Source organism: Typopeltis vanoorti, chromosome 10 (assembly GCF_054136105.1).
Source record: "Typopeltis vanoorti isolate ZY-2024b chromosome 10, IOZ_Tvanoo_1.0, whole genome shotgun sequence".
NCBI classification, from domain to species: Eukaryota; Metazoa; Arthropoda; class Arachnida; order Uropygi; family Thelyphonidae; genus Typopeltis; species Typopeltis vanoorti.
This window is the reverse complement of record NC_143558.1, coordinates 37,623,425-37,649,579: the sequence shown is the minus strand read 5'-3', so window position 1 is coordinate 37,649,579 and position 26,155 is coordinate 37,623,425. Positions and strand designations below refer to the sequence as shown.

The following is a 26,155-nucleotide window of genomic DNA, read 5'->3' as shown; positions in this document are numbered from 1 at the left end:
AGAGAGAGTTGTGAGACCTTGCTACATCAACCATAACTAAATAGAAACAATGAAATTTAAATTCTTCCTTGTGCGATATAGTTCTGCTTCGCAAATTCCAGAATTAACTTAAATTTAATAATTTATTTTTTATATTTTTAATTATTATTAAATTTTGTTAGTTATTTTTACTAGACCCTTAATTAGATCATATATAGAAACAGTGATATTCAAAAATGACACTTGCAAACTGCATGTGTCATTGTTGAATATAACTGTTTCTGTTCTTGTTGTTTAATTTAGAAGTTATACTAAAGATTCCTTGGATACTAGGGTGTAAATATTATTCTAATAAAATTATATATGTTAGTAATCTGTTGTGTTATTTATTAATGATTAGAGTTGTTGAATGAAAAAGTACACAAGGTTTGTTTTCTGGGAGGTAGAATGGGCAGGGAAATGGAAGCATTGGATAAGAGGAGTACATGAGCAAAAGAGTTGGTAGTGATAATTGGCACTAATGATTTGACTGGGAATAAGGATAATGTAAGGATGAATGTCTGGAAGTTGTTAAGGAAAGTGAAAGATAACATTGCTGTAGATAAGGTAGTCAGTGTGTTACCCAGGTATGATAATGATGAGTTGAGAAGGTGAGCAAAGATTATAAATGGTATACCAGCAGAGTTGTGTGAGGAGAAAGGAGTTCATTTTGTGAATGTGTGGGATGAATTTGAGGGACAGTTAGAGCTCAAGAAATGAAATGGGCCACATTTGAATGCATTTGGTTGAGTCATTTGGAGAAACTGTTGCTGCAAGAGAGAATGACTGAACTGAACCTAAGACCTGAGGAAGCAAGAAGTGTTGTGGAAGAGTAGGAGAGTAAGGTAAGCAAGTTTGTGAATGAAGAGGTGAGTGGCATGAGTGAAGAGAATGAGAGAGACGGAACACAATATGGACAGGGAAATGGGGGAGGGGGTTCTTGGTGGACAGGGAGACGCTGTCCGAGAAGTGTAGATAATGGTTACAGAAGTAGATGCGTGAGCGTGTGAGAAAGAATTAAAATAGTCAAATATGTGGGGGTGACATTTAGGTCTGGGTAGGGGTGTAGCATCAGTGATGATAGAGAGGAATGGACAGAAGTGAGTGTGGAGGAATCATATCCAAGAAGTGGTGTCATTGAGACTTGTTATAGTAACAGAAATGTCGTACTATGCATATTTACAAATGCTTGCAGTATTTGAAACAAGGAGAATGAAATGGTAGCATTGATAGCGTTCATTCACCCCAAAATCGTTGGTATAAGTGAGCCATGGTTGACATTCTGACAGGAATAGAGACGGAGGGATATATAGTTTTTTGTGAAGACAAGGCAAAAAGGGAAGAGGGAAGCTATTGGTGATAGCAGGAGAGTTGTGCCAAGCTAGGATGGAGATGCAAGTAGCAAATAGTGACAGTGGTTTTGAAGCAGTATGGTGTGTAGATGAGGTGGGTAGGAAGAAATATTTAGTAGGGAGTTGCTATAGACCTGGTAATGTGGAAGGCAGTGAGAATGAAATGTTTAGGCAAATCAGTCTAGCTAATAAGAGAAGGGTAATCATTATGAGCAATTTCACTTACAGTAATATAGACTGGAATGAATGGACAACTATTTTGGGCAGTACGTAACATAGGCTACATGAGGATCAAGGGTCTTGGATTTGGTTATCTCATCAGAAGATATTATTGTAAATGAAGTGTCAAATCTTCCTCCAGTTGTTGAAAGTGACCAGGATGTAATGACATGGATAGTAGTGAGCCATATCAGAACTTCTGTGAGAAAAGGTTATATGTGAAACTATAAGGTGGGCGATTATGACAAACTCAAAGAGCAGCTTATAGTGATATGGAATGAGGAATTGGATAGGAAGAAAATCAACGCTTCTTTATCCCTACTGAGAAACTACCTCACAGGGGCAATGACTGCATGTTTCCCAAAGGTCAAGAGATTAAATAATTGAGATTAAAATGGATGACTAAAGAGGTGAATGGAAAAAAAAAAGCGTTGTTGGGGAATCTGAATGGCAATAGTCAATTTGAAAATTACAAAGAGCAAGCAAGGGAGTTGACTTGTTTGGTAAGAGTAGTTATAGCGCAATATGAGCAGCAGCTAGAAAACGAAGCTACAAGAAAATAAATCCTAGGGAATTTTTTCAATATGTGCCCAGTAGTAGGAAGAAAGATTATGGGAGGAGGATGATGTTAGTCAGTGATAATGAAAGAATGATAAACATTGAGGAGGATATAATGGGGGGACTCTAATTATCCAAACATTGATTTGATAGCAGTAAAATCTCATGAGAAGAATGAAACCGAATTTATTGAGCTATTGCGAGAGAACTTTCTCAAGCAGCATGTGACAGAAGGAACTAGAGGTCGAGGAGTGCCAGATTTCATTATATTGTCAGAGGGTGTTTCAATCAAAGACATGACTATTCTTCCTCTGGTTGGTGACAGTTATCATGTGGTACTCTCTTGGGAAGTGGCTATGTTTATGAATGTTCCATTCAGAAAAGGTTACATGCTGTACTACAAAGCAGGAAATTATAACTGCCTGAGGAGTATGCTGCGTTCACCACAGTGGTACTAGTTTCTGGAAGGGAAGAATATTGACAGTGCATGGGAAGCATTTAAAAAAATACTTACATGATGCAGTATTGGAATGTGTCACGAGTTCAAAGAATAAATAGGCTAGGAGTGAAATGAATGCATCATATTATTGAGCACGAGATTCATTAGAAAATGATGATGTGGAAGGAATGCTCCGTGCATAAGGATGATGTCCTTTTTGAAACTTATAAGAAGCAGACCAGAAGAATCACAAGTGTAGTATAGAAGGCTAAGTCTGAGTATAAAAAAAAAATTGCAAGCTAAAACAATTCACAAGAATTCCTTTGATATGCTGCAAGTAAAAGAAAGATTAAAATTGAAAGAGTAACCCTACTGAATGCAGTTGGTCTGAGGGTGACAGATGCAGAAGAGGTTATTCAACTAATGAGTGCTCATTTTGCTAAAAACTATCAACCTTGTGCATGCAACATTGAGCTCACTGCCTCTTCACATGGTGATGTGAAACTCAGGTGTATGAAGAGTAGGTATTAGAACTGTTGCAAAAACTTAATAAGAATTCAGCAGTAGGGACTGATGGGATATCGGCATCTGTGCGAAAAGAGTGTTCAGCTGAACTGGCTATTCCTTTGACTAGGCTATATAATTGGAGTCTCAGGACATGGAAGATTCCACAGGGTGTGGAAGGAATGTATGGTAATTCCATTGCATTAGGGTGGTGCAAAGACTGATGTATCCAACTATCGACCCAATCAGCATCTCAGGAGTGGCGGTGAAGATTTTGGAAAAATTGGTTAGGGCCTACTTTCAGAAATGGGTTAGTGAATCTCTGTTTTGCATTGAACAGCATGAGTTTACTAATTTAAGGTTGGGTTTTAGCAACTTGCTCACATTCTATAATAATATTACATTTGACCTAGATAAGAGGACTGGATACTCTGTAATACTTTCGGGTTTTACTAAGTTTTTTGGCAGAATATAGCATGGAAGACCATTGCATAAATTTGAGAATATGGGTTTGGATTATAAAATATTAGCATGGATAAGAGGATGGCTGACTGACAGATATCAAAAAAAGTGGTATATGGGGGAGATGAATCTACCACTACTACTCCTTTGCATTATAGTCCATTTAGGACCTGGGCCTGTTTCAGGACATTCTTCACGATTCTGCCTTGCTCCTCCACTTCTTTACTCTCATTTCTTTAAATCATCCTCCACATCATCACGCCATCTCCTTTTTGGTCGTCCTCTGGGCCTAGATCCACCTGGTCCAGACATGAAGACCTTTTTTACGGCTCTATCATCCCCATTCGCTGAACATGTCCTAGCCATCTCAGTGTTCTCATCTTTATTTCAGTAATAATATCCACTTCATTGAATTTCTCCATTATTTCTTTGTTATTTCTCACTCTCCAAAATCCATTCTCATTAATTGGGCCAAAGATCTTTCTTAATACCTTTCGTTCCCATATTTGTAATCGGTTTTGATCTCTCTGGATCTTTGTCCATGTTTCACAGTCATACAAAAGTACAGTTTTGAGGATTACTTTATATAGCTGGAATTTACTTTTTATTGAAATCAAATTAGATTTTAATAGTGACTGAATACTATAATAAGTTCTATTTGCAGCAGCTATTCTATAGTAATTTCAACTGACATATTACTTTCTGTTATTACTGAACCCATATATTTGAACTGTTGGACTCGTTCAAAGGTTTCTTCATGTATTGTGAAACTTGGGCTGTTTCCCAATTTTTGTTTATCTCTGGCAAGAATTAAGTATTTTGTTTTGGTTTCATTTGTTTGTAGTCCCATTTTCCTTGCCATCTCTCTCATTTGTCTATAACCTTCTCTGAGTCCTTGTAATACAGTCCATATCATCTGCAAAAGCAAAAAGCTGTAGACTTCTATTCGTAATAGTTCCACCTCTGTTTATAATTGCATTTCGTATTACCCTTTCAAGGCATAGGCTGAAAAGCCTTGTTGATAATTGATCTCCTTGTCGTAATCCTTTGGTAATCCTGAACTCAGGTGTGAGTTTGCCCTGTATTTGCACTCTACCCATGGTATTTCTGAGTGTCATTTTAACTAATCTTATCAGTTCAGTGGAATTTGGAATTCCTTCATGACTTTAAATAGCTTATCTCTATTGATGTTATCATAGGCTTGTTTAAAGTCCACAAACAAATGTTGCAGATTGATATTGAACTCGTAGCATTATAGCATTTCTCCATTATAGTTCGTGCTATAAAAATCTGGTCTGTTGTTGAACTATCATACCTAAAGCCACATTGGTAGTCGCGCAGCATTTTTACTATAAAGGGTTCCAATCTAGTTGCCAGTACCCTTGCAAATATTTTGTAAATTACTGCTAACAGTGATATTCCTCTATAATTTTGGCACAGAGACTTGTCATTTTTCTTATGTATAGGAAAACGATAATAGCAGTGTCCCATTCAGGCATAGATGTAATAGTGATTGCCCACCGTAATAATTAATAGTGATTGCCCACCGTATTTTAATAGCTCAACCGGTATTCCATCTTCACCAGGTGCTTCATTATTTTTCATTCTCTTTAGGGCTAATTCCACCTCGTTTAATTCTGTTGCTTCCTCTGTCTCAGCTTTTCCCATACTTGCCAGGAGTTCGTTAAACTCATCTTCTTCTGGAACGTTATTTTCCAAGCTTGTTTTGTCCTGAAGGAGATCTTCAAAATATTCTGCCCACCTTCTGAATATGTCCTCCTTTCCACTGAACAAGTTTCCCTCATGGTCTCTGCAGAAAGTTGTTCTGGGTTGAAATCCACTTTTAATTTCCTTTATCTTATTATACATTTTCTTAATTTGTCCTGTATTTTTTCAAAATCTCAATTTCATTTAACCTTGCCTTTTCCCATTCGCGTTTCTTTCTTCTACAAATTTTGTTGGCTTGTTTTTGTTTTTCTCTATATTCATTCTCATTTGCTCGAGTTTTTCATTCAACCATCTTTAGACGAGCTGCATTTCTGTCTTCAACACGTTTTCTACATTCTAAATCGTACCATTCATTTCTTTTATTGTTGTTTCTGAATCCCAGGACTTCTTCAGCTACTTTAGTAATTTTATTCTTGATCCCTTCCCATTTTTTATCTATAGTCATATTATTTGTATGTTCATCCTCATTTTCTTCATTTATTTCTTCTCTCAATCTTTCAATATATTTTTGTCTGATTTTTCCATCTTTTAATTTTTGGATGTCATATCTTGGTGTTCTCTTTCCTCTACCTACTTTATTAATTTTTATCCTTTGTTTATATTTAATTCTTAACAAGTAATGATCCGTATTACAATCCGCTCTTCTAAAACTTCTTACATCAATGATATCTGTTGCATGTTGTCTATCAATCATCACATGATCTATCTGATTTTCTGTTATTCCATCTGCCGATCTTTAGGTAACTTTATGTACTTTTTTTTATATGGAAAACAGGTTGTACATATGATCATATTTTTGCTACTTGCAAAATCAATTAATCTCATGCCATTTTCATTACTTTCTTCATGTGCACTATCTCTTCCAATTGTTGGTCGGAAGGTCTCTTCCTTTCCTATTTTGGCATTCATGTCTCCTAGAACCATTTTTATCATGTTTTGTGCCTGAACATATATCTCCAATAATTCATAGAAATTCATCTTGTCTTCTTCACAAGAGTTTTCAGTTGGTGCATGTGCACATATAAGTGAAATATTGAATATCTTAAACTTTATTCTCAGTACACAAAGTCGTTCATTAACTGGTCTAAAATCAAGAACCAAGTGTTTCCATTTTTTATTAACCAAAAATGTGGTACCAAAGGCTTTTTGATCTCCTCTACTGTAAAAAATATTATGTATTCTGGTATCAAATGTGCCACTTCCTTTCCATCTCACCTCCTGAAATGCTGTTATCCACACTCTATAATCTCTGTAGTTCCTCACACACTCTCTTCGATGTTCCTGGTCTGTTCAGGCTCAAGACATTCCAGCTTACAAACCAATATTCATAATCCTTTTTCTGTTGTCCAGGTTGTTCCCTGAAGTCCATCCAGCTAATTTTCCTTTTGACTTTATTAACAAGTTGAGGTTTTACGGGACAGGGTTGTTAGCCCTGCGCCCAACCTTACAAGAAGAAACCCGGCTATACACCAAGGTAGTGGGTACCCATTTTAGTCTCCTTTTATGACATTCATGGATTACATTGGGACTATTCTTTAACCCTGGCCACCACATGTGGTGGTGGGGGGGTGAATCTGCAAGATTTAAAGGAACCAGTGGTGTACTACAAGGATCAGTCCTTGGTCCACTGTTATTCAGTCTGTACATTAATGACATTGGGAAGGATTTGACAGGTGCATACAGCTTTTTGCTGATGATGCAAAGATACATAGGGTAATAAGAAATTCTGCTGATATGCAGTACTAGGAATGATTTGAACAGGCTGGAAATGTGGGCATGTGAAAATGGCTATCAGTTCAATGTTATTAAATGTAAGCTCATACACTTTGATATGATTAGATATCCAAACTCATATTATAGAAAAAACTGATCAGGCTAGAGATCTTGCAGTGTTATCAGATAGGAAGTTGAAGTTCAGGGGCCATGCAGTAAAGATTGCAAATAAAGTGCAAAAGATAAAACTTTGACATATAAAGATTTACTAAAATAAAGAGCCAAATGGCTTCACTTCAGCAATGCAAAATTTATAAAAATTAAGTGGATATTAAATCAAGCATTATTTGAAAGCTGAATATAGAAACTATAAAAGTTTCATATGAAATGCGAAAGTGAACCCTTTTGGCTCTTTATTTTAGTAAATACTTTTACGCACCGACTGAGAGTTCGCTTACGAGAAATGCATCTATCTGATGTTCCGATGTTTCAGGTTCCATGGTACTGAGAGTTTTTGCTCTGTTAAGGTTTCTGCCTGGTCTGTGATGGAAAACTAACCAGTTTGAAACAGCTGTTAGGCCAGTGAAACTTTATAAAAATGGACCAATAGGAGACGAATATATGGATGCTGTCATAGCAGGCATGTCTCCTATAAGGTCCGGCTAGGGCAACTCGTAAACACTGGCAAATGTATTCCCATAAGCACTCTGGTCAAATTTCATACGAAACTTTTATAGTTTCTATATTCAGCTTTGAAATAATGCTGAATTTAATATCCACTTAATTTTATAAAGAAAAGGATGTTAATTTGTCTCTTTATAAGGCCTTGATAAGACCTCACTTGGAATGTTGTGCAGGTCTGGTCTCCTGGTTTCCTTTGTAATTCTAATACAGTGGAGAGAGTGTGCAAAGGAGTGTGTTAAAATGATATCTGGATTGTGGAATACTAATTATGAAGACAGATTTAAGAATTTGTAGACTGCAGACACTGAGAGGTGATACAGGATTTCAGTTGATGGAATTTTCCATTTTATGGAGAGTGGGGAAAGGACAAGAGGGCATCCTTGGAAACTAAGAATGAATGCTGCTAAGAAAGGAATGAGATCTAGATTTTTCTCTCATAGAGTGGTGCATGACTAGAATGGATTGCAATTGGATATTGTGTGTACAAGCAGTGTGTATGAATTAAAGAACAAATATGATAGCTGGTGAGTGCGGTATGTAGCCTCCCTCGGTGAGTCCCTGACTCCCTAGAAGTCTCTCTTAATAATAATAATATAGTAGATGTGTTGAATGAGCTGTTCATTAAAGTATTCCATTCTAATGATTGTAACATAATGCAGAATTGGGGAGGAACTGCTGATGGTGAGTGAGCAAGAAGTATATGAAGAATTGAGTAAACTTGTTGTCAACAAGGCCATGGGACTTGATGGTAAATCACCTCATGTGTTGAGAATGTTTCATAGAGTTGATAACAGCTTTAACTTACCTTTTTAACATGAATCTTAGATTGATTCAAGTTCCAAAGGAGTGGGGCAAGGGAGCATAATTATTCTACATCATAAAGGGGATGATAAGGCTAAAGTTCTGAATTTTAGGTCAATCTGCTTATCTGGAGTCGTCGTCAAGGAGTTGGAGAAGCTAGTGAGGAAAAGGATTCAGAACTGGGTTGACAGCAGCAGAATTCTCTTTGATGGACAGCTTGGGTTTGCTAATGGTAGATCATGTTTTAGCAATTTGCTTGCTTATTATAACGAGGTGATGACTACATTGGACAAAAGGGATGCATATAAAGTAGTATTATTTAGATTTTGCAAAGGCATTCAATGGATTGCTACATGACAAGCTAGTAATTATATTGTATTAGATTAGTGTGTTGGATTGGAGATTGGCTGTTTGATGGGTATCAGCAGGGTATGTTTGGAGAGTGATATATTCCAGAAGTGGAGAGTCACTGTGTTTCAATGGTCTATTTTGAGATTATTTTTGTTTACTTGTAAGTAAATGACTTTGGAAAGGGTTTCAATGATATATAGTGTTTTGCAGATAATGCAAAGTTGGGGAGAGTTTTGAGAAGTAGAGTAGATATTTGTGGCCCTTCAAGAGGATTTCAACAGATCATCAGAATTATCGTCTGAGGAATTAACAAATTCGCTATACCTATTACACTCAATATGCAGAACTATTTTCATTCTTGTTTGGGTATATGAAGAAACGGAATATTTTCCATGAAGTAGAGACGCAACCATTCCCAGATAATACTATCCTTTCTTGTGAGAGCAAGAAAGGGAAGTATGAAATCTGACTTGTAGTTGTGTGTGTGTGTGTGTGTGTGTGTGTGTGTGTGTGTGTGTGTGTGTGTGTGTGTGTGTGTGTGTAAAGAAATAAACAAAAAAAAAAACATGCTACTTTGATTTATATTTGATATTTATACTGATCTTTCCATAGGCTGCTCTCAAAACTGCAAAATACAATGTTGCATTGAAGTTAATTGCACGGGTTAAACATGGTTGGACATTATATAGTGAAAAACAGAGCATGCTCCATCTGCTGGCTAGAGAAGCACCTGCTAACAGCCTTTCTGACATGCAAATTAAGGTATGCTGTTTTCATTTTTTAAATTATAAAATTTAGATATATGTATAACAGTTTATATATATAATAAATTTAGTTTAATCCTTTATCCAAGTGTGAGCAAACAAACTTTGCGCCTGAAAATATCTTCATGACTGAGGTAAGGTAGTACAACACTTGGCAACTCGCAGCAAAGGTGGATCAAGCTCTCAACTCCTTGTCTCAGTATCTCCCATAATTCACAGCACATCTCCTTGCAGACATATATACTGCTATGAATTAAGGGGGGGGGGAGACCACTACCCATACCGGTTTCGACCTTTATTGAGGTCTCGTCAGTGGGAGCCAGGCCCAGAGTGAAGATACTAAGGCAGAAGCAATAGGAGAGGTCATCCTTACCTATAGGAGTTGCCAAAAGGTGTGCCACCTTATTATTAAATTACTCCGGATTTAGAGAAAGATGTTCAAAGTTTATTTTTCACTTAGTTAGACTATAATAAATTTAGTTTAATCCTTTATCCAGGTGTGAGCAAACAAAGTTTGCACCTGAAAATATCTTCACCAAACCTAACCTTACCTCAATCCTGAAGATATTTTCAGGCACAAACTTTGTTTGCTCACACTTGGATAAAGGATTAAACTAAATTTATTATAGTCTAACCAAGTGAAAAATAAACTTTCAACAAAGTTTATATATAAACAAAATCCATCATTCATATACACTGACTGCTTGCAGTAACAGAACTGTGTGTGTGTGTGTGACATATATGTTTTATAATGAATAAAACACATTTGCTAAAACACACCCCGACTTAACATCACCAGGGTTCAAGATTGGTACTATCAACATAAAAAGACTGAATGGCAAAGAAATGGAGCTAGCCGAGGAATTGGATAAGTACCAGATCGACATAATATAGGTGACAGAAACATAAAAAGACAAAGTGCTGAGTTCTTTCTGAGCAATAAATACAAAATGTTATATTCAGGAAATGACAATCAAGGAAAAGAAGGAGTAGCCATAGTATTCAATACAAAATATGAGGCTAATCTTCTTGAATGGCAGGTAGTCTCAAGTACAGTGATGTGGGCAAATATCAGAGTGGGGAACTGGGCAATGAGACTTATTTGTGCCTATGGTCCCACAGAAGGTTCTACTAAGGTAGAGGTGGAGGAATTTTTTGAGGCTTTAGAGAAAGCAACTGACACAATGAAAAAGGAAAAGTTGGGCCTTGTTAGGGATTGAAATAGCAGAGTAGGAAATGATTGTCAGGCATACAAAAATATTTTGGGAAAATTTGGAGAAAAAAGCGAAACTAATAATAATAATTGCAAACACCTGTCGGATTATTGCTCGCGACATGGACTGGTTATTACTAACACCATGTTCCAACATAAAAGTGTGCAGAAATTCACATGGGGAGAAGAGGCAAGGAATAAGAAAAGTCTCATTGACTATGTTATTGTTGATAGTCATGTTTTCTCCCTGGTGCAGGACACTAGAGTGTACAGAGGATTTGAAATTGGAATTTATCACCATTTAGTCTTGAGCAGAATCAAATTTAATTTCTTATTGATAAGAAGATCATGTGAGAAAGTAAAAAGTGAATAAAAGTTGAGCAGCTCTCAGATGTGAACCGTAGACTAAAATACACAAAGATTATTGAAGAAAAAATGAAAGAGTTTGAAAACAGGAACCAAACCTTGGAGATGTAGTGGCAATCCCTGAGAAAACGTTGATCAATTCAGCCAGAGAGGCATGCGGGGAGATTGTCTGGAACGATAGAAAATCAGAACTCTATGGTGGACACAAGAAGTTAAAGAGGCAGTGAAGGAAAAGAAGAAAGCATATCAAAAGTAGTTCCTGGCAAGTAAGTCAGCATGTGCTTTTACAGAATACAGACACAAATGTAAGAAAGCTAAATGCTGTGTTAAACTAGCTAAACAAAAGTCATTGGAAGACTTTGGTAAGAACATGCAAAATAAATATCAAGACGGTGGCAAGATATTCTAGGGCATGGGTGTCAAACTCGCAGCTTGCCAAATGTTTGCCAATGACAGTGATTACTACATACAGTGTTGCATGCATTTCCTTTACACGCAGACAGACCATTTAAGTTCGCCTGCATGTTATCAGTGTACCAAAGTTATACAACATTAATCGTCACCATGAACAACATAAATCAAAATATGATAATTACGAGGGATTAATGAGACAAGAAAAGTTGAAAGAGCTCAAGTTGGGACTGAAAAAACAACAGTTCATGTTTACTAAAGTATCACCAGAAAGTGAAGCGGCGGTGCATGCAAGCTACGTCTCATTGGAGTTGATAGCTAAACACTCGAAACCTTTTACTGAAGGTGATTTCATTAAGGAATGTCTAATTAAAGCTGTAGAAATTATTTGTCCTGAAAACATGAAGGCTTTTCAGACAATCTCTTTGTCTCGAAATACAGTTGCGGAAAGAATTACTGATTTGACTGACAATTTAAGTGTTCAGATCAAAGCAAAATCATCTAGTTTCAGAAGCTTTTTCCATAGTCTGTGATGAGAGTACTGACATTGGGTGCGTAGCTCAATTATCTGTGTTTCTTCGTGCTTGCGACACGGATTTCAACATTTTTGAGGAATTATTGGAACTAGTACCAATGCATAACACTAGTACAGGACAAGATATATTTAATTGTGTTTTTGAACTTCTGCAAAAATACAATCTACCTATGTCAAAATTAACTTATGTAGCTACAGATGGAGCTCTTTCTATGACTGGAAAAAACAATGCTTTCGTGGCATTACTGCAAAAAAATAACAAAGTGACATTTTTGATGGATCCAAGATTCATCATACGCATTGCATTATACATCAAGAAGTATTATGCACAAAAGTAATAAACATGGAAAATGTGTTGACATCTATCAAAAAAATCATTAATTTCATAAAATCTCGAGGCTTAAATCAGCACAGTTCTCTGCTTTCTTAAGTGAATTAGAACAGCGAATATTCCTGTTTGTCCTACTATACCGAGGTACGTTGGCTATCCGGCTCCAAGATTCTTAAATAATTGACTTGAAAGAAGAAATATGTCAGTTCTTAATAACTAAATATCAAGACACGATCCTGTTTTTTGACACAGTGTGGTTGCAAGATTTCTCCTTCATAGCTGATATAACAAAACACTTATATGATTTAAATTTAAAACTGCAAGGAAAAGATCAGATCATTACGAACATGTGTGACCAAGTTAAGGCATTCAAATGTAAACTAGTTCTTTGGGAAATGCAGTTGAAAAATGAAGATTTAACGCACTTTCTGACATGCAAAATGAACAAATCAAGTTTAAGTGAAACTGCATCGTATCAAAAATACGCAGAAAAAATTGTAAACCTTAGAAACGAATTTGAAAATAGGTTTGCAGATTTTAAATTTTTGGAAGACAAGTTTTTTTTTGTTTTCTTCGATTTTTTCAATAAATATTGAATCAGTACCGAATCAAATGGAGGTAATTAAGATCCAGTGTGATTTGAAGGCAAAATTCAGTGAAGTTGGCATGCCTGGATTTTACAAATATTTACCTGCCAGGTTTAAAAATACTCAAATTTGCATATGAAATTATATCCATGTTTGGAAGTACTTATCAGTGTGGGCAGTTATTTACAATTATGAAGGGAAATAAGTCTCCTGTCAGATCCAGAGTTACTGACATTCACATTGGATCAGTTTTGAAAGTAATCGCTGCGAACAAGATCCGCCTGAAATATGAAAAGGCAGCAGAAGTAGATGATATTCAACCAGAAATGCTCAAGTATGGAGGTATAAAGGTCTTACATTGGCTGCACTACGTAGTTCAGAGGACCTTGACATAGAGACGAATTCCAGATGATTGGATTAGAGCTCTCATAGACCCATATATAAAAAGGGAAATAAAGCTGAATGCAACAATTACAGAGTTATTTCCCTACTGAGTGTTCCTGCTAAGATTTATGCCAGTATACTTGAGAAACGGTTGAGAAGAATTGTGGAAGAAAAGCTTGGTGAAGAACAAGCTGGATTCAGGCCAAATAGATGCTGTCAGGTTCAGATTTTCACTTTACGGCAGATAGTTGAGAAGTTGTGTGAATATAACAAAGATCTGTATTTAAGTTTTGTAGATCTGGAAAAAGCATATGACAAGGTGCCAAGAGAGGAAATATTTAAAATGCTACTGTTGTATAGTGTCAGTGGGGCATTATATCAATCAGTACTTAGTCTTTATTTGGGTTGTAAGTCAGCAGTTAGAATTAGAGGAAGTACAGCAAGATGGTGTAATGTTAAATGTGGTGTGAGACAAGGGTGTACATTATCCCCCTCTGTTATTCATTATCTATATGGATCACATTATGAAGGAAAGTGGTATTAAACCTGATATCAAAATTTGAGATTTTAATGTCAGTCCTTTGCTTTATGCAGACGATGTTACACTTCTAAATAAATCTACAAGTCTACAAGATTCACTGATTTAAATTGAATTACTAGTAATAGATATGGTGTAAAGGTCTGCAATAATAAGAAAAAGACAATGAAAATAGGCAGAAGCATTTAAAATATCAACTGTATTTTGAATGGAGAACCTATAGAACAAGTAAACCATTTCACCAATTTGGCACGATTTTTAATGAACATGTAAATTATATATGAAAATGACAACAGAATCAACAAAGCTGGGTAGGAAATCAACTGAATAAATTTATATGGAATAGGAGAGAAATTAGTGAAAACACTAAATTAGCTATATACAAGACAGTGTTCAAACCAATTTTAACTTATGGATCTGAGAGCTGGATCAGAAGTAAAACACTTGACCAAAGATTAGTTGATATTTTAAATGCTTCTGCCTATTTTCATTGTCTTTTTCTTATTATTGCAGACCTTTACACCATATCTATTACTAGTAATTCAATTTAAATCAGTGAATCTTGTAGACTTGTAGATTTATGTAGAAGTGTAACATCGTCTGCATAAAGCAAAGGACTGACAGAATGAGAGTCCTAAAGAAAGATTAATGGCATGAACAGATGTCATGCACTATCATATTAAAAAGGAGGATATCAGGAAAGAACTTGACATTTTCCGCATCCAATAATGCATTAGCAAGCTTATCTAAGGTGGTATGGTCACTTAAACAGAATGGGAGGGAGAAAGTGTTCTCTGCCAGTTTTGTCAGGAAAAAGACCCAGAGGAAGAACAAGATATATGTGGATTGATACATTGAAACTGCCTTAGAAGATGCAAATAGAAGATCTGATAATGTTGGAGCCTTGACAGGCTGATTTGGAGGAAAATTATAAATAGGAACTTAGTAATGATGTTTTTTTTCATGTAGTACTATCATATCCTGTAAATTTTTTGAGGGTACATGGCAGGAGTTTGATGACGATACGACACATTTCATCCTGAAATCTAGAGATCCTCATTATTATGATTGTTATTTTCTGAAATAAACCTTTAAGTGAGACAAGGTTTCTATGATGGGCCTTCTGTAGTGTTGCCAATTTAGTTCTTTTGGAGGTAGATCTAGCTCCTTTTTTTTTTCTTCCTTAGCTTGAAAAATCAAACTGTATCAAACTATCAATGAAAATGATGCTCCTGAAAATTGTAAACAACTGTGCAACAAGGTGGGTCTCCATTGACCCTTCAGTAGACAGAATTCTTAGCCAGTGGTTTGAATTAAAACTCGCTTCAAAGTCATGTGACTGAGAAATGTTACAAAGCTCAAATTTTGTGGGAGATGTACAAAGATGAAAGAAATTTGTTGTACCTTTTTATTTTTGCATCCTGTTCTAATTCAAGTTCAGCAAGTTGAGAAAATTTTCGTATCTAACAGTGAAGATAACATGAGATTATTTGAAGACCTTTCTTGTTTGATTCACTCTATTGCTAATATGTTAGTGCTACCATCATCAACAGTCGACACTGGTTACAGATTTGATAGAAAAATTTCAGAGTTGGTGATACAAAAGAAAATAACACAAAATGATGAGCAAAATCTTAGAAATAGAGCAAGACAATTTCTTCTTGGTCTCTTCAAACAGCTTAAAGGTTTTCTGAAAACTTGAATATTTTAAGAATGATCTCTTCTTTTTCTGTTGACAATACCCTAAAACATATAAAAGAACCTGTTACTCCCATCTTAGAAATAATACTGAAAACAGAAAAAGATGTTGCTGCTGCTGAATACCAGTACAATACTATCCACTTAAATAAATAGACAGATATAGAAAACCCTGAGCTATTCTGGACTGAAGTACAAGAATACAAAAATGCATCTGGAATGAATTCATTTAAAGAAATTGCTCGGTGTGCGATAAATTTATATACTGCGAAATTCTAATGCAGAAATTGAACGATATTCGAGTTCCATGAATGTAGTTATGACTAAATTAAGAAACAAGATAGAATTGCCAATGCTGACAGCTGAATTAGCTTCCAAGATCAAACAGGAAGTACTGAGCCTACATGTACCACATCTGTTACAGACATTATTAGAATGGTTTCAGGATGATAGCTGGCCAGTGAGAGAAGGTAAGTAACTTTCTTTCATTAAAAAAAATGGGGAGGGGGCAAAGCTATGCTTATCATCAAATTTCTATTGTGCATTCTTAATTAGTGTACATATACTATTAAAATCCTACATAAAAGTTTACAATCTAACAGATAGCTTAGGTGTTGACGGTTATTCATTACTTATTTTTAACGGTATTAATAACACCGAACAGTTTTATCAAAATATGTTTTATTAACTGCTTATATTTCTCTTGGCCAACAGCTACAATCCCTACAAAATAGATAAAATACTCCATCCATAGCCCCATTAGCCCTCCCTCTCCTAATACACAGGAACACAACATTACCTTTTTTTTTTCTTTTTTTTTTTTTCCCTTTATGTACCTGTAGACTTCTTGCTGTATGGTAAATAAAATTTTGCAGATGACTTTCAGATTTTTTTACAACACAAAACTTAATTGCAGACTGTGGATCTGCATATGTGAAAAAAATAGTTTGGGATTTCAAGACTTGTTTAGACATGTAATTAGGGAAGTTCTATTTTATAGCCTTGAAATCACACATTGATGGCCTGTTTTATGTATTCATAAGGACTGACGAGAAATTCTAAAACTTTTTTCCCTTAAGTGCTGAAATGGGTGCTTAAGGGTCAAAGCTGTATAACTGAGAGGAGACCTCCACATAGCCTTTAAAGGAATACGGAACGAACAAGGATGGGCTGGCAATTTGGGATTTAGCTGACAAAATTGTATTCTTATTGGTTAAACCAAAATAAAAAATGATGGTTCAACATGACAAAATATCATGCCGGCTGGAGCATTGCCCGGTTAAACAAGTCATCATTGTTTTTGCCAGGGAACCAAGGCGAACAGCGAAAAGTCAGCTACTGGAACAAATCTGAAAAGACACCCCAACTCAACAGCACCAAACTTAAAGATCGGTACTATCAACATAAGAAGCCTGAATGGCAAAGAAATGGAGCTAGCTGAGGAATTAGATAAGTACCAGATCGACATAATAGGGGTGACTGAAACAAAAAAGACAAAAATTGGCTGATATCTTTCTGAGCAATAAATACAAAACGTTATATTCAGGCAATGACAATCAAGGAAAAGAAGGAGTAGCCATAGTATTCAACCCAAAATACGAGGCTAATCTTCTTGAATGGGATTCAGTCTCAAGTAGAGTAATGTGGGCAAATAGGAGAATGGGAAACTGGACAATGAGACTTATTAGTGCCTATGGGTCCACAGAAGCTTCTACTAAGGTAGAAGTGGAGGAATTTTTTGAGGTTTTAGAAAAAGCAACTGACACGATGAAAAGTTGGTCCTTGTTGGGGATCTAAATAGCAGAGTAGGAAATGATTGCGAGACATACAAAAATATTTTGGGGAAATTTGGAGAAAAGAGCAAAGCTAATAATAATGGCAAATATCTGTTGGATTTCTGCTCAGAACATGGACTGGTTATTACTAACACTATGTTCCAACATAAAAATTTGCACAAATTCACATAGAGACAAGAGGCTAGGAATAAGAAAAGTCTCATTGATTATCTTATTGTTGATAGTGATGTTTTCTCCCTGGTGCAGGACACCAGAGTGTATAGATGATTTGAAATTGGAAGTGATCACTATTTAGTCTTGAGCAGGATAAAATTGAATTTCATATTGAAAAGAATAACATGTAAGAAAGTTTTAAAGCGAATAAAAGTTGAGCAGCTCTCTGATATGAACTATAGACTAAAATACACACAGAGTATTGAAGAAAAAATGAAAGAGTTTGAGAACAGGAACCAAACCTTGGAAATTCAGTGTGCAAAATTGGAAGAAAACATTGATTGATTCTGCCAGAGGCATGTGGTGAGGTTGTCTGCAAGGATAAAAAAAATCAGAACTCCCTGGTGGACACAGGAAGTTAAAGAGGCAGTGAAGGAAAAGAAGAAAGCATATATCAAAAGTTACTGTCAAATAAGTCAGCTTGTGCTCTTAGAAAATACTGAGACAAATGCAGGATTGCTAAACACTGTGTAAAACAAGCTAAACAAAAGTCATGGGAGGACTTTGGCAAGAACATAGAAAATAAATATCAAGAAGGTGGCAAAATATTCTGGAGGTTGTTGAAGAAGCTTAGGAATGGAGAAAAGAGTGCTGTAAAAGGAGTTAGAGATGATAAAGGTGACATGAAAAAAAACGAGAGAAAAAGATATCCTTGAAGTATGGAGTAATTACTTTGAAAAACTGCTAAATGAAACAAGTAGTGATGACAGCACAATGGTAAAAAAACACTGACCAGGCATGCTGTCAGGAATACATATCTATACTTGAAGTAGAAAAAGCCATCAAAGGCTTGAAATGTGATGAAAGGCAGCAGGAGTAGATGATATTCGACCAGAAATGCTGAAGTATGGTGGTATAAGAGTCTTACAGTGGCTGCAGTGCATAGTTCCGAAAGCCTGGACAGCGGGACGAATTCCCGATGAATGGAGTAGAGCTCTCTTAGTACCCATATATAAAAAGGGAAATAAAACAGAATGTGAGAATTTCAGAGATATTTCCCTACTGAGTGTTCCTGGCTAGATCTATGCAGTATACATGAGAAATGGTTGAGAAGAATTGTGGAAGAAAAGCTTGTTAAAGAACAAGCTGGATTCAGGCCAAATAGAGGCTGTCAGGATCAGATCTTCACTTTTCGACAAATAGTCGAGAAAGCATGGGAATATATCAAAGATCTATATTTAAGTTTTGTCGATTTGGAAAAGGCATACAACGAGGTGCCAAGAGAGAAGCTATTCAATACGCTGCAGTTATATGGTGTCAATGGGGCATTATATGAAGCAATACTTAGTCCTTATTTGAGTTGTAAGTCAGCAGTTAGAATTGAAGGAAGTACAGGAAGATGGTTTAATGTTAAATCTGGTGTGAGACCAGGATGTACATTATCCCTTCTGTTATTCATTATCCATATAGATCACGTTAAGAAGGAAAGTGGTATTAAACATGATATCAAAATTGGAGATGTTAATGTCAGCTCTTTGCTTTATGCAGATGATGTTATACTTCTAAATAAATCCGCTACAAGTCTGCAAGATTCTCTGACTAAATTGATTAGCTATTGTAATAGATATGGTATGAATGTCAGCAATAAAAAGACAAAGACAATGAAAATAAACAGAATCATTGAAATTGTCAACTGTGTTGTGAATGGAGAACCTGTGGAACAAGAAAAACAAAACTGATTCTGAATAAACTCATATGGAATAAAGAGAAATTAGTCGGAACACTAAATTAGCTGTATACAAGACAGTGTTCAAACCAGTTTTAACTTATGATTCTGAGAGCTGGGTCAGAAGTAAAACACTTGACCAAAGACTAGAGACCGCAGATATGAGAGTCCTGAGAAAGATTATAGGTGTGAATAGATGACATCAATGGCAATATCATATTAAAAACGAGGATATTAGGAAAGAACTTGACATTGTCAACATCCAGGAATGCGTTAGCAGAGCTAATCTCAGGTGGTATTGTCACTTAAACAGAATGGGCGAAGAAAGATTAGCAAGATGAGTGTTCTCTGCCAAGTTGGCAGCAAAAGGAATTCCAAGATATAGGTGGATTGATACGGTACAAAGTGCCTTAGACGATAGAAATATAAGATATGATAATGTTGGAGTCTTGACAAGTAACAGACTGATTTGGAGGAAAATTGTAGATAGGAAGTTAGTAATGATGTAATTTTTTTCATGTAGTACTATCATATCCTGTACACCCCTTGTGGGTACATGGAAGGAATTTGATGATGATGACAGCTATTTTTCAGTCAGTATGGCCTGAGGCATAACAAGTGTTGTGTAAGACTATCATCTACCAGCATCGACACTGAGTAATATTGGAATGATGGCCACAAATAATAAAGCTGAAAATCTAAGTGAAAACGTGGATGAATTAAGCACAGAAGACCACTTGGAAGATGTCTTTAGTCATTTATCTGCAAGTATCACTTTAACTTGAATTAAGTAAGTAACTGAAAAGTGTTAGCCACTAGTTGTAAAATTTTATCTTCAAATTTTTATTTTTAGCTCTTTTTTAAGATTTAGCTGTTTTTAGTAATTTTCATTTGGCAAGAGTAGCCTTGTGTGGATGGAAAAGACTGAGGAAAGCTAGCATGTAAATAATCTTAGGTGGCTAGACCTGGCTCTTACCTTTTGAGATCTACTTACCTCTTTCTGCTTGTAAGACAGATAGCTGAATCAGTGCACTGTATGTTGCTGTTTCCAGCATCTTTTCTTTTCACTTTTCCCACAAAACAACCATTATGTAATGTTTACTGCATTTGGTTTAAATGATTTTACTTATAATAAATAAAACATAATATTGCTTAAAACTGTTAAATATTAGTACTCTTATTCCTTTTTATAATTATTATTAACACCAGATCTCAGTGAAATCAAAATATTCATTGTAGGAGGCAACACTGTTACACAGAAAGCCCATCTAAGTGTGCTTTAAACTCATTCATTGTGTCTGCATTCACCCAGTGTTAGGCAGCTCATTCCACTCACCAACCACCCTCCATTCAAAGAACTCGCTCAACCCTCGTTATACAGCTTCTAAGAATGTTCCCTTGTTCTCTCTTCCCCCATTCTATTAATTGTATGACATTTTAACTTTTTACAAAAAATTTATTTGTCTAGATTCCATTTATGGTAGTTTTTAAAGTTTCTGATGAGAAAATGCAGAATGCTGATTTTGTGCTAACTTGCTGTCAAATGGATATGCACGTGCACTTACACACGCATACATGCATACCATGCACTGTATGCAGTCCTGTTAAAGATAGTAAATGCAATCATAATAATGAACTGTTCTGAATACGATGCAGATATTATTATGGTGCACCTTATAGTTGTCCCTCTTCCCACAGCTACAAGTGACATAAGGGATGCTCTGTTATCCCATGATAACAGAGCATCTCTTTAAAATATTTCTGTTATGTTAACATAAGTTAATTTCTTGATATTGCAGCGGGGTTGGGGGGGGGGAGAATTAGCAGATCTGTGAATGCAGAACTAAAATTTATTATACTGCACTGTATATACAAAAAATATATGCATTGAATTTCAAAAGTAAACTTAATTTTAATAAACATGCCATTAAAAGTGGCAAAGATAAAAAAAAAAAAAACAGTGCAAAGTTAATTGCTGAAATTATTTATTTTAATGGTTAAATATTTTACAATTAATTTTATTGCAAACACCATTATAACACATTATCCTAAATTCCTGATTAAATCTCACAAGTCTCATTGTTGTTCTAAAGAAAATTTACTATGTCAGGCTATCTAGTAGAAAATTCTTTCTTGAGTCCTACAGCTTGGCTATATTGAAAGTCATTTATACCATCTGAAATTGCTATTATCAAGGAAATATACTGCTTGGAAAGGAGTCAGCAGACATCCCATCTCCATGGGCAAGGTATATTGTGGCAGGTCGTGAGTCATGTGTTTGTAGCTAGTATAAATTGGAAGGGATATGTGGTTCTAAAGTGCAGAAAATTATGACCAGTTCTAAAAAACATATTAAACTATATCATGGAAAGAATATCATTCTCCCAAGTCAGTGCAACTCTGTTTAGGTGAAATGGTTGCAAGAAGGGAACTGATGGAGTTTGAAAGAGGTGTGGTAGGATGCTGTGTTGCAGGCTTATCTTCAGCGGGTGACCCACCACATTCAGTGAACATGGCCCTAGGGTGCCCTGGAGGATAACATGTAAAAACTGCCATTTGTCAGCCAACACATTGAATGCAGAGTTCCATGCATCAAGTAGAACATGAAGCTGATAAAAAAAAAACATTCAGAACAGAGGCGCACAACATGAGTTTTCATGGGAGGACCACAATATGCAAGTCTCACATTACCTAAACCAACATTCAGCATCATCTACAGTGGTGCAAAGAACATGTACACTGGAAGCTTGGAAAGCTGTATTATGGAGCGACAAATCGCGCTATGCCCTCTACTAATTAGACAAATAGGTGAGGGCCAGACAGATGCCTGGTGAACCTCTCTTACCAGAGCATAACCCCAACTATGAAATTTGGAGGTGGTGGTGTGATGGTATGGTCCTGTTTTTCCTGATTTCGCCTTGGTCCTGTTTTTCCTGATTTCGCCTTGGTCCTCTGTTTCTGGTGCCATGAACATTGAACTCTGAGAGGCATCTGAACATTCTGGATAATGCAGTGTTTCTACTTTGTGGTGTTTCTGGGGAACTGTCCATTGTCTCTTTCAGCAAGATAGTCCACAATGTCATAATGCTCATGTTGTAACTGTCTGATTTTTGGACATGAATGTCACCACACTGATCTCCACAGAGCTCTGATCTCAACCATATTGAAAATCTCTGGGATGAACTGGAGTGTTGGGTGAGGTGAAGGGATGTCTGCTCCAGAACAGTCCAGGGCTTCATTGCATGCCTCCAGGAAGAATGGTCTAAAATTCGTATAGATTGCTATAGTATCATCATCATCATCAAATTCCTGCCATGTACCATCAAGAGGAGTGTACAGGATATGATAGTACTACATGAAAAAAATTACATCATTACTAACTTCCTATCTACAATTTTCCTCCAAATCAGTCTGTTACTTGTCAAGACTCCAACATTATCATATCTTATATTTCTGTCGTCTAAGGCACTTTGTACCGTATCAATCCACCTATATCTAGGTATTCCTTTTGCTGCCAACTTGGCAGAGAACACTTGTCTTGCTAATCTTTCTTTGCCCATTCTGTTTAAGTGACCATACCACCTGAGATTAGCTCTGCTAACGCATTCCTGGATGTTGACAATGTCAAGTTCTTTCCTAATATCCTCGTTTTAATATGATATTGCCATTGATGCCATCTGTTCACACCTATAATCTTTCTCAGGACTCTCGTATCTGCGGTCTCTAGTCTTTGGTCAAGTGTTTTACTTCTGACCCAGCTCTCAGATCCATAAGTTCAAACTGGTTTGAGCACTGTCTTGTATACAGCTAATTTAGTGTTCCGACTAATTTCTCTCTTATTCCATATGAATTTATTCAGTTGACTTCCCACCATAACAGCTTTGCCGATTCTGTTGTCTATTTCTATATTTGATTTACCATCTTCAGTAAAAATCGTGCCTAAGTAGCTGAAATGTTTTACTTGTTCCACAGGTTCTCCATTCACAACACAGTTGACAACATTTTCAATGATTCTGCCTATTTTCATTGTCTTTGTCTTTTTATTGCTGACCTTCATCCCATATCTATTACAACGGCTATTCAATTTAGTCAGATAATCTTGCAGACTTGTAGCGGATTTATTTAGAAGTATAATCATCCGCATAAAGCAAAGAGCTGACATCAACATCTTCAATTTTGATATCATGTTTAATACCACTTTCCTTCATAATGTGATCCATATAGATAATGAATAACAGAGGGGATAATGTACATCCTTGTCTCACACCAGATGTAACATTAAACCATCTTCCTGTACTTCCTTCAATTCTAACTGCTGACTTACAACTCAAATAAAGACTAAGTATTGCTTGATATAATGCCAAATTGACACCATATAACTGCAGCGTATTGAATAGCTTCTCTCTTGAGACCTTGCCATATGCCTTTTCCAAATCGACAAAACTTAAATACAGATCTTTGTTATATTCCCATGCTTTCTCGACTAATTGTCGTAAAGTGAAGATCTGATCCTGACAGCCTCTATTTGGCCTGAATCCAGCTTGTTCTTCTCCAAGCTTTTCTTCCACAATTCTTCTCAACCGTTTCTCAAGTATACTTGCATAGATCTTGCCAGGAACACTCAGTAGGGAAATACCTCTGTAATTCTCACATTCAGTTTTATTTCCCTTTTTATATATGGGTACTATGAGAGCTCTACTCCAATCATCAGGAATTCGTCCCTCTGTCCAAGCTTTCTGAACTATGCAGTGCAGCCACTGTAAGACTCTTATACCACCATACTTCAGCATTTCTGGTCGAATATCATATACTCCTGCTGCCTTTCCACATTTCAAGCATTTGATGGCTTTTTCAACTACAAGTATGGATATGTATTCCTGACTGCATGCCTGGTCAGTGTTTTTTTAGCACTTTACTGTCATAACTGCTTGTTTCATTTAGCAGTTTTTCAAAGTAATTACTCCATACTCAAGGATATCTTTTTCTCTCGTTTTTTTTCATGTCACCTTTATCATCTCTAATTCCTTTTACAGCACTCTTTCCTCCATTCCTAAGCTTCTTCAACAACCTCCAGAATATTTTGCCACCTTCTTGATATTTATTTTCTATATTCTTGCCAAAGTCCTCCCATGACTTTTGTTTAGCTTGTTTTACACAGTGTTTAGCATTCTTGCCTTTGTCTTTGTATTTTCTAAGAGCACAAACTGACTTATTTGACAGGAACTTTTGATATGCTTTCTTCTTTTCCTTCACTGCCTCTTTAACTTCCTGTGTTCACCAGGGAAGTCGGATTTTTTTATCCTTGCAGACAACCTCACCACATGCCTCTCTGTCAGAATCAGTCAATGTTTTCTTCAGAGTTTGCCACTGAATCTCCATGGTTTGATTCCTGTTCTCAAACTCTCATTTTTTCTTCAATAATCTTTGTGTATTTTAGTCTACAGTTCACATCTGAGAGCTGCTCAATTTTTATTCGCTTTAAAACTTTCTTACATGTTATTCTTTTCAATATGAAATTCAATTTTATCCTGCTCAAGACTAAATAGTGATCACTTCCAATTTCAAATCCTCTGTACACTCTGTGTCCTGCACCATGGAGAAAACATCACTATCAACAATAACATAGTCAATGAGACTTTTCTTATTCCTTGCCTCTTCTCTCCATGTCAATTTGTGCAAATTTTTATGTTGGAACATGGTGTTAGTAATAACCAGTCCATGTCCTGAGCAGAAATCCAACAGATATTTGCCATTATTATTATTAGCTTTGCTCTTTTCTCCAAATTTCCCCAAAATATTTTTGTATGTCTCGCAATCATTTCCTACTCTGCTATTTAGATCCCCAACAAGGACCAACTTTTCATCGTGTCAGTTGCTTTTTCTAAAGCCTCAAAAAATTCCTCCACTTCTACCTTAGTAGAAGCTTCTGTGGGACCATAGGCACAAATAAGTCTCATTGTCCAGTTCCCCATATAATTCCCACATTACTCTACTTGAGACTGACTGCCATTCAAGAAGATTAGCCTCGTATTTTGTGTTGAATACTATGGCTACTCCTTCTTTTCCTTGATTGTCATTGCCTGAATATAACATTTTGTATTTATTGCTCAGAAAGATCTCAGCAATTTTTGTCTTTTTTGTTTCATTTACCCCTATTATGTCGATCTGGTACTTATCTAATTCTTCAGCTAGCTCCATTTCTTGGCCATTCAGGCTTCTTAAGTTGATAGTACTGATCTTTAACTCTGGTGATGTTGAGTTGGGGTTTGTTTTCAGATTTGTTCCAGTAGCTGACTTTTTGCAGTTCGCCTTGGTTCCCTGATGAAAACAATGGGGGCCTTGTTTAATTTCATGCCGGCTGGCCAAGCCCTAGCTGGCATGAAATTTTGTCATGTTGTACCATCAATTTTTATTTTGGTTTAACTAATAAGAATACAATTTTGTCGGCTAAATCCCAAATTGCCAGCCCATCCTCGTTCGTTCAGTATCCAAGTAGATACCCAACAGGGTGCACCACGAGAAGGTTGAGGATTGGACATTAGCTCAGAAGCCTTGGTCAGTTCTCCGCATTCTTTTAAAGGCTATGTGGAGGTCTCCGCTCTGTTATACAGCTTTGACCCTTAAGCACCCCATTGCTATAGTATACCTGTGGAAATTATATCCCATTGGATTGCTGCAGTCATTGTAGTGAAAGGGGGTCCTACACCTTAAGGTGGGTGCCATAGCTATTAGTTCCTCAGAGTATGTTGTTGGTTGAAATCTTTCCAAGCAGTGTATTTAAATTACATAGCTTTCAGAATTCCATATTACTACACAGTTTGAAC

General features: G+C 36.2%; 1 protein-coding gene across 1 annotated transcript in view; it reads left to right on the top strand.

Moving 5' to 3' along the window:
- Positions 1 to 26,155, top strand: part of LOC150102348 (poly [ADP-ribose] polymerase tankyrase-like) — a 1,002,656-nt gene that overhangs the window by 671,733 nt on the left and 304,768 nt on the right. Inside the window, 1 exon segment of the mRNA XM_090399561.1 lies at positions 9,442 to 9,591. Within this exon segment, the coding sequence (XP_090255687.1) occupies positions 9,442 to 9,591 (150 nt within the window).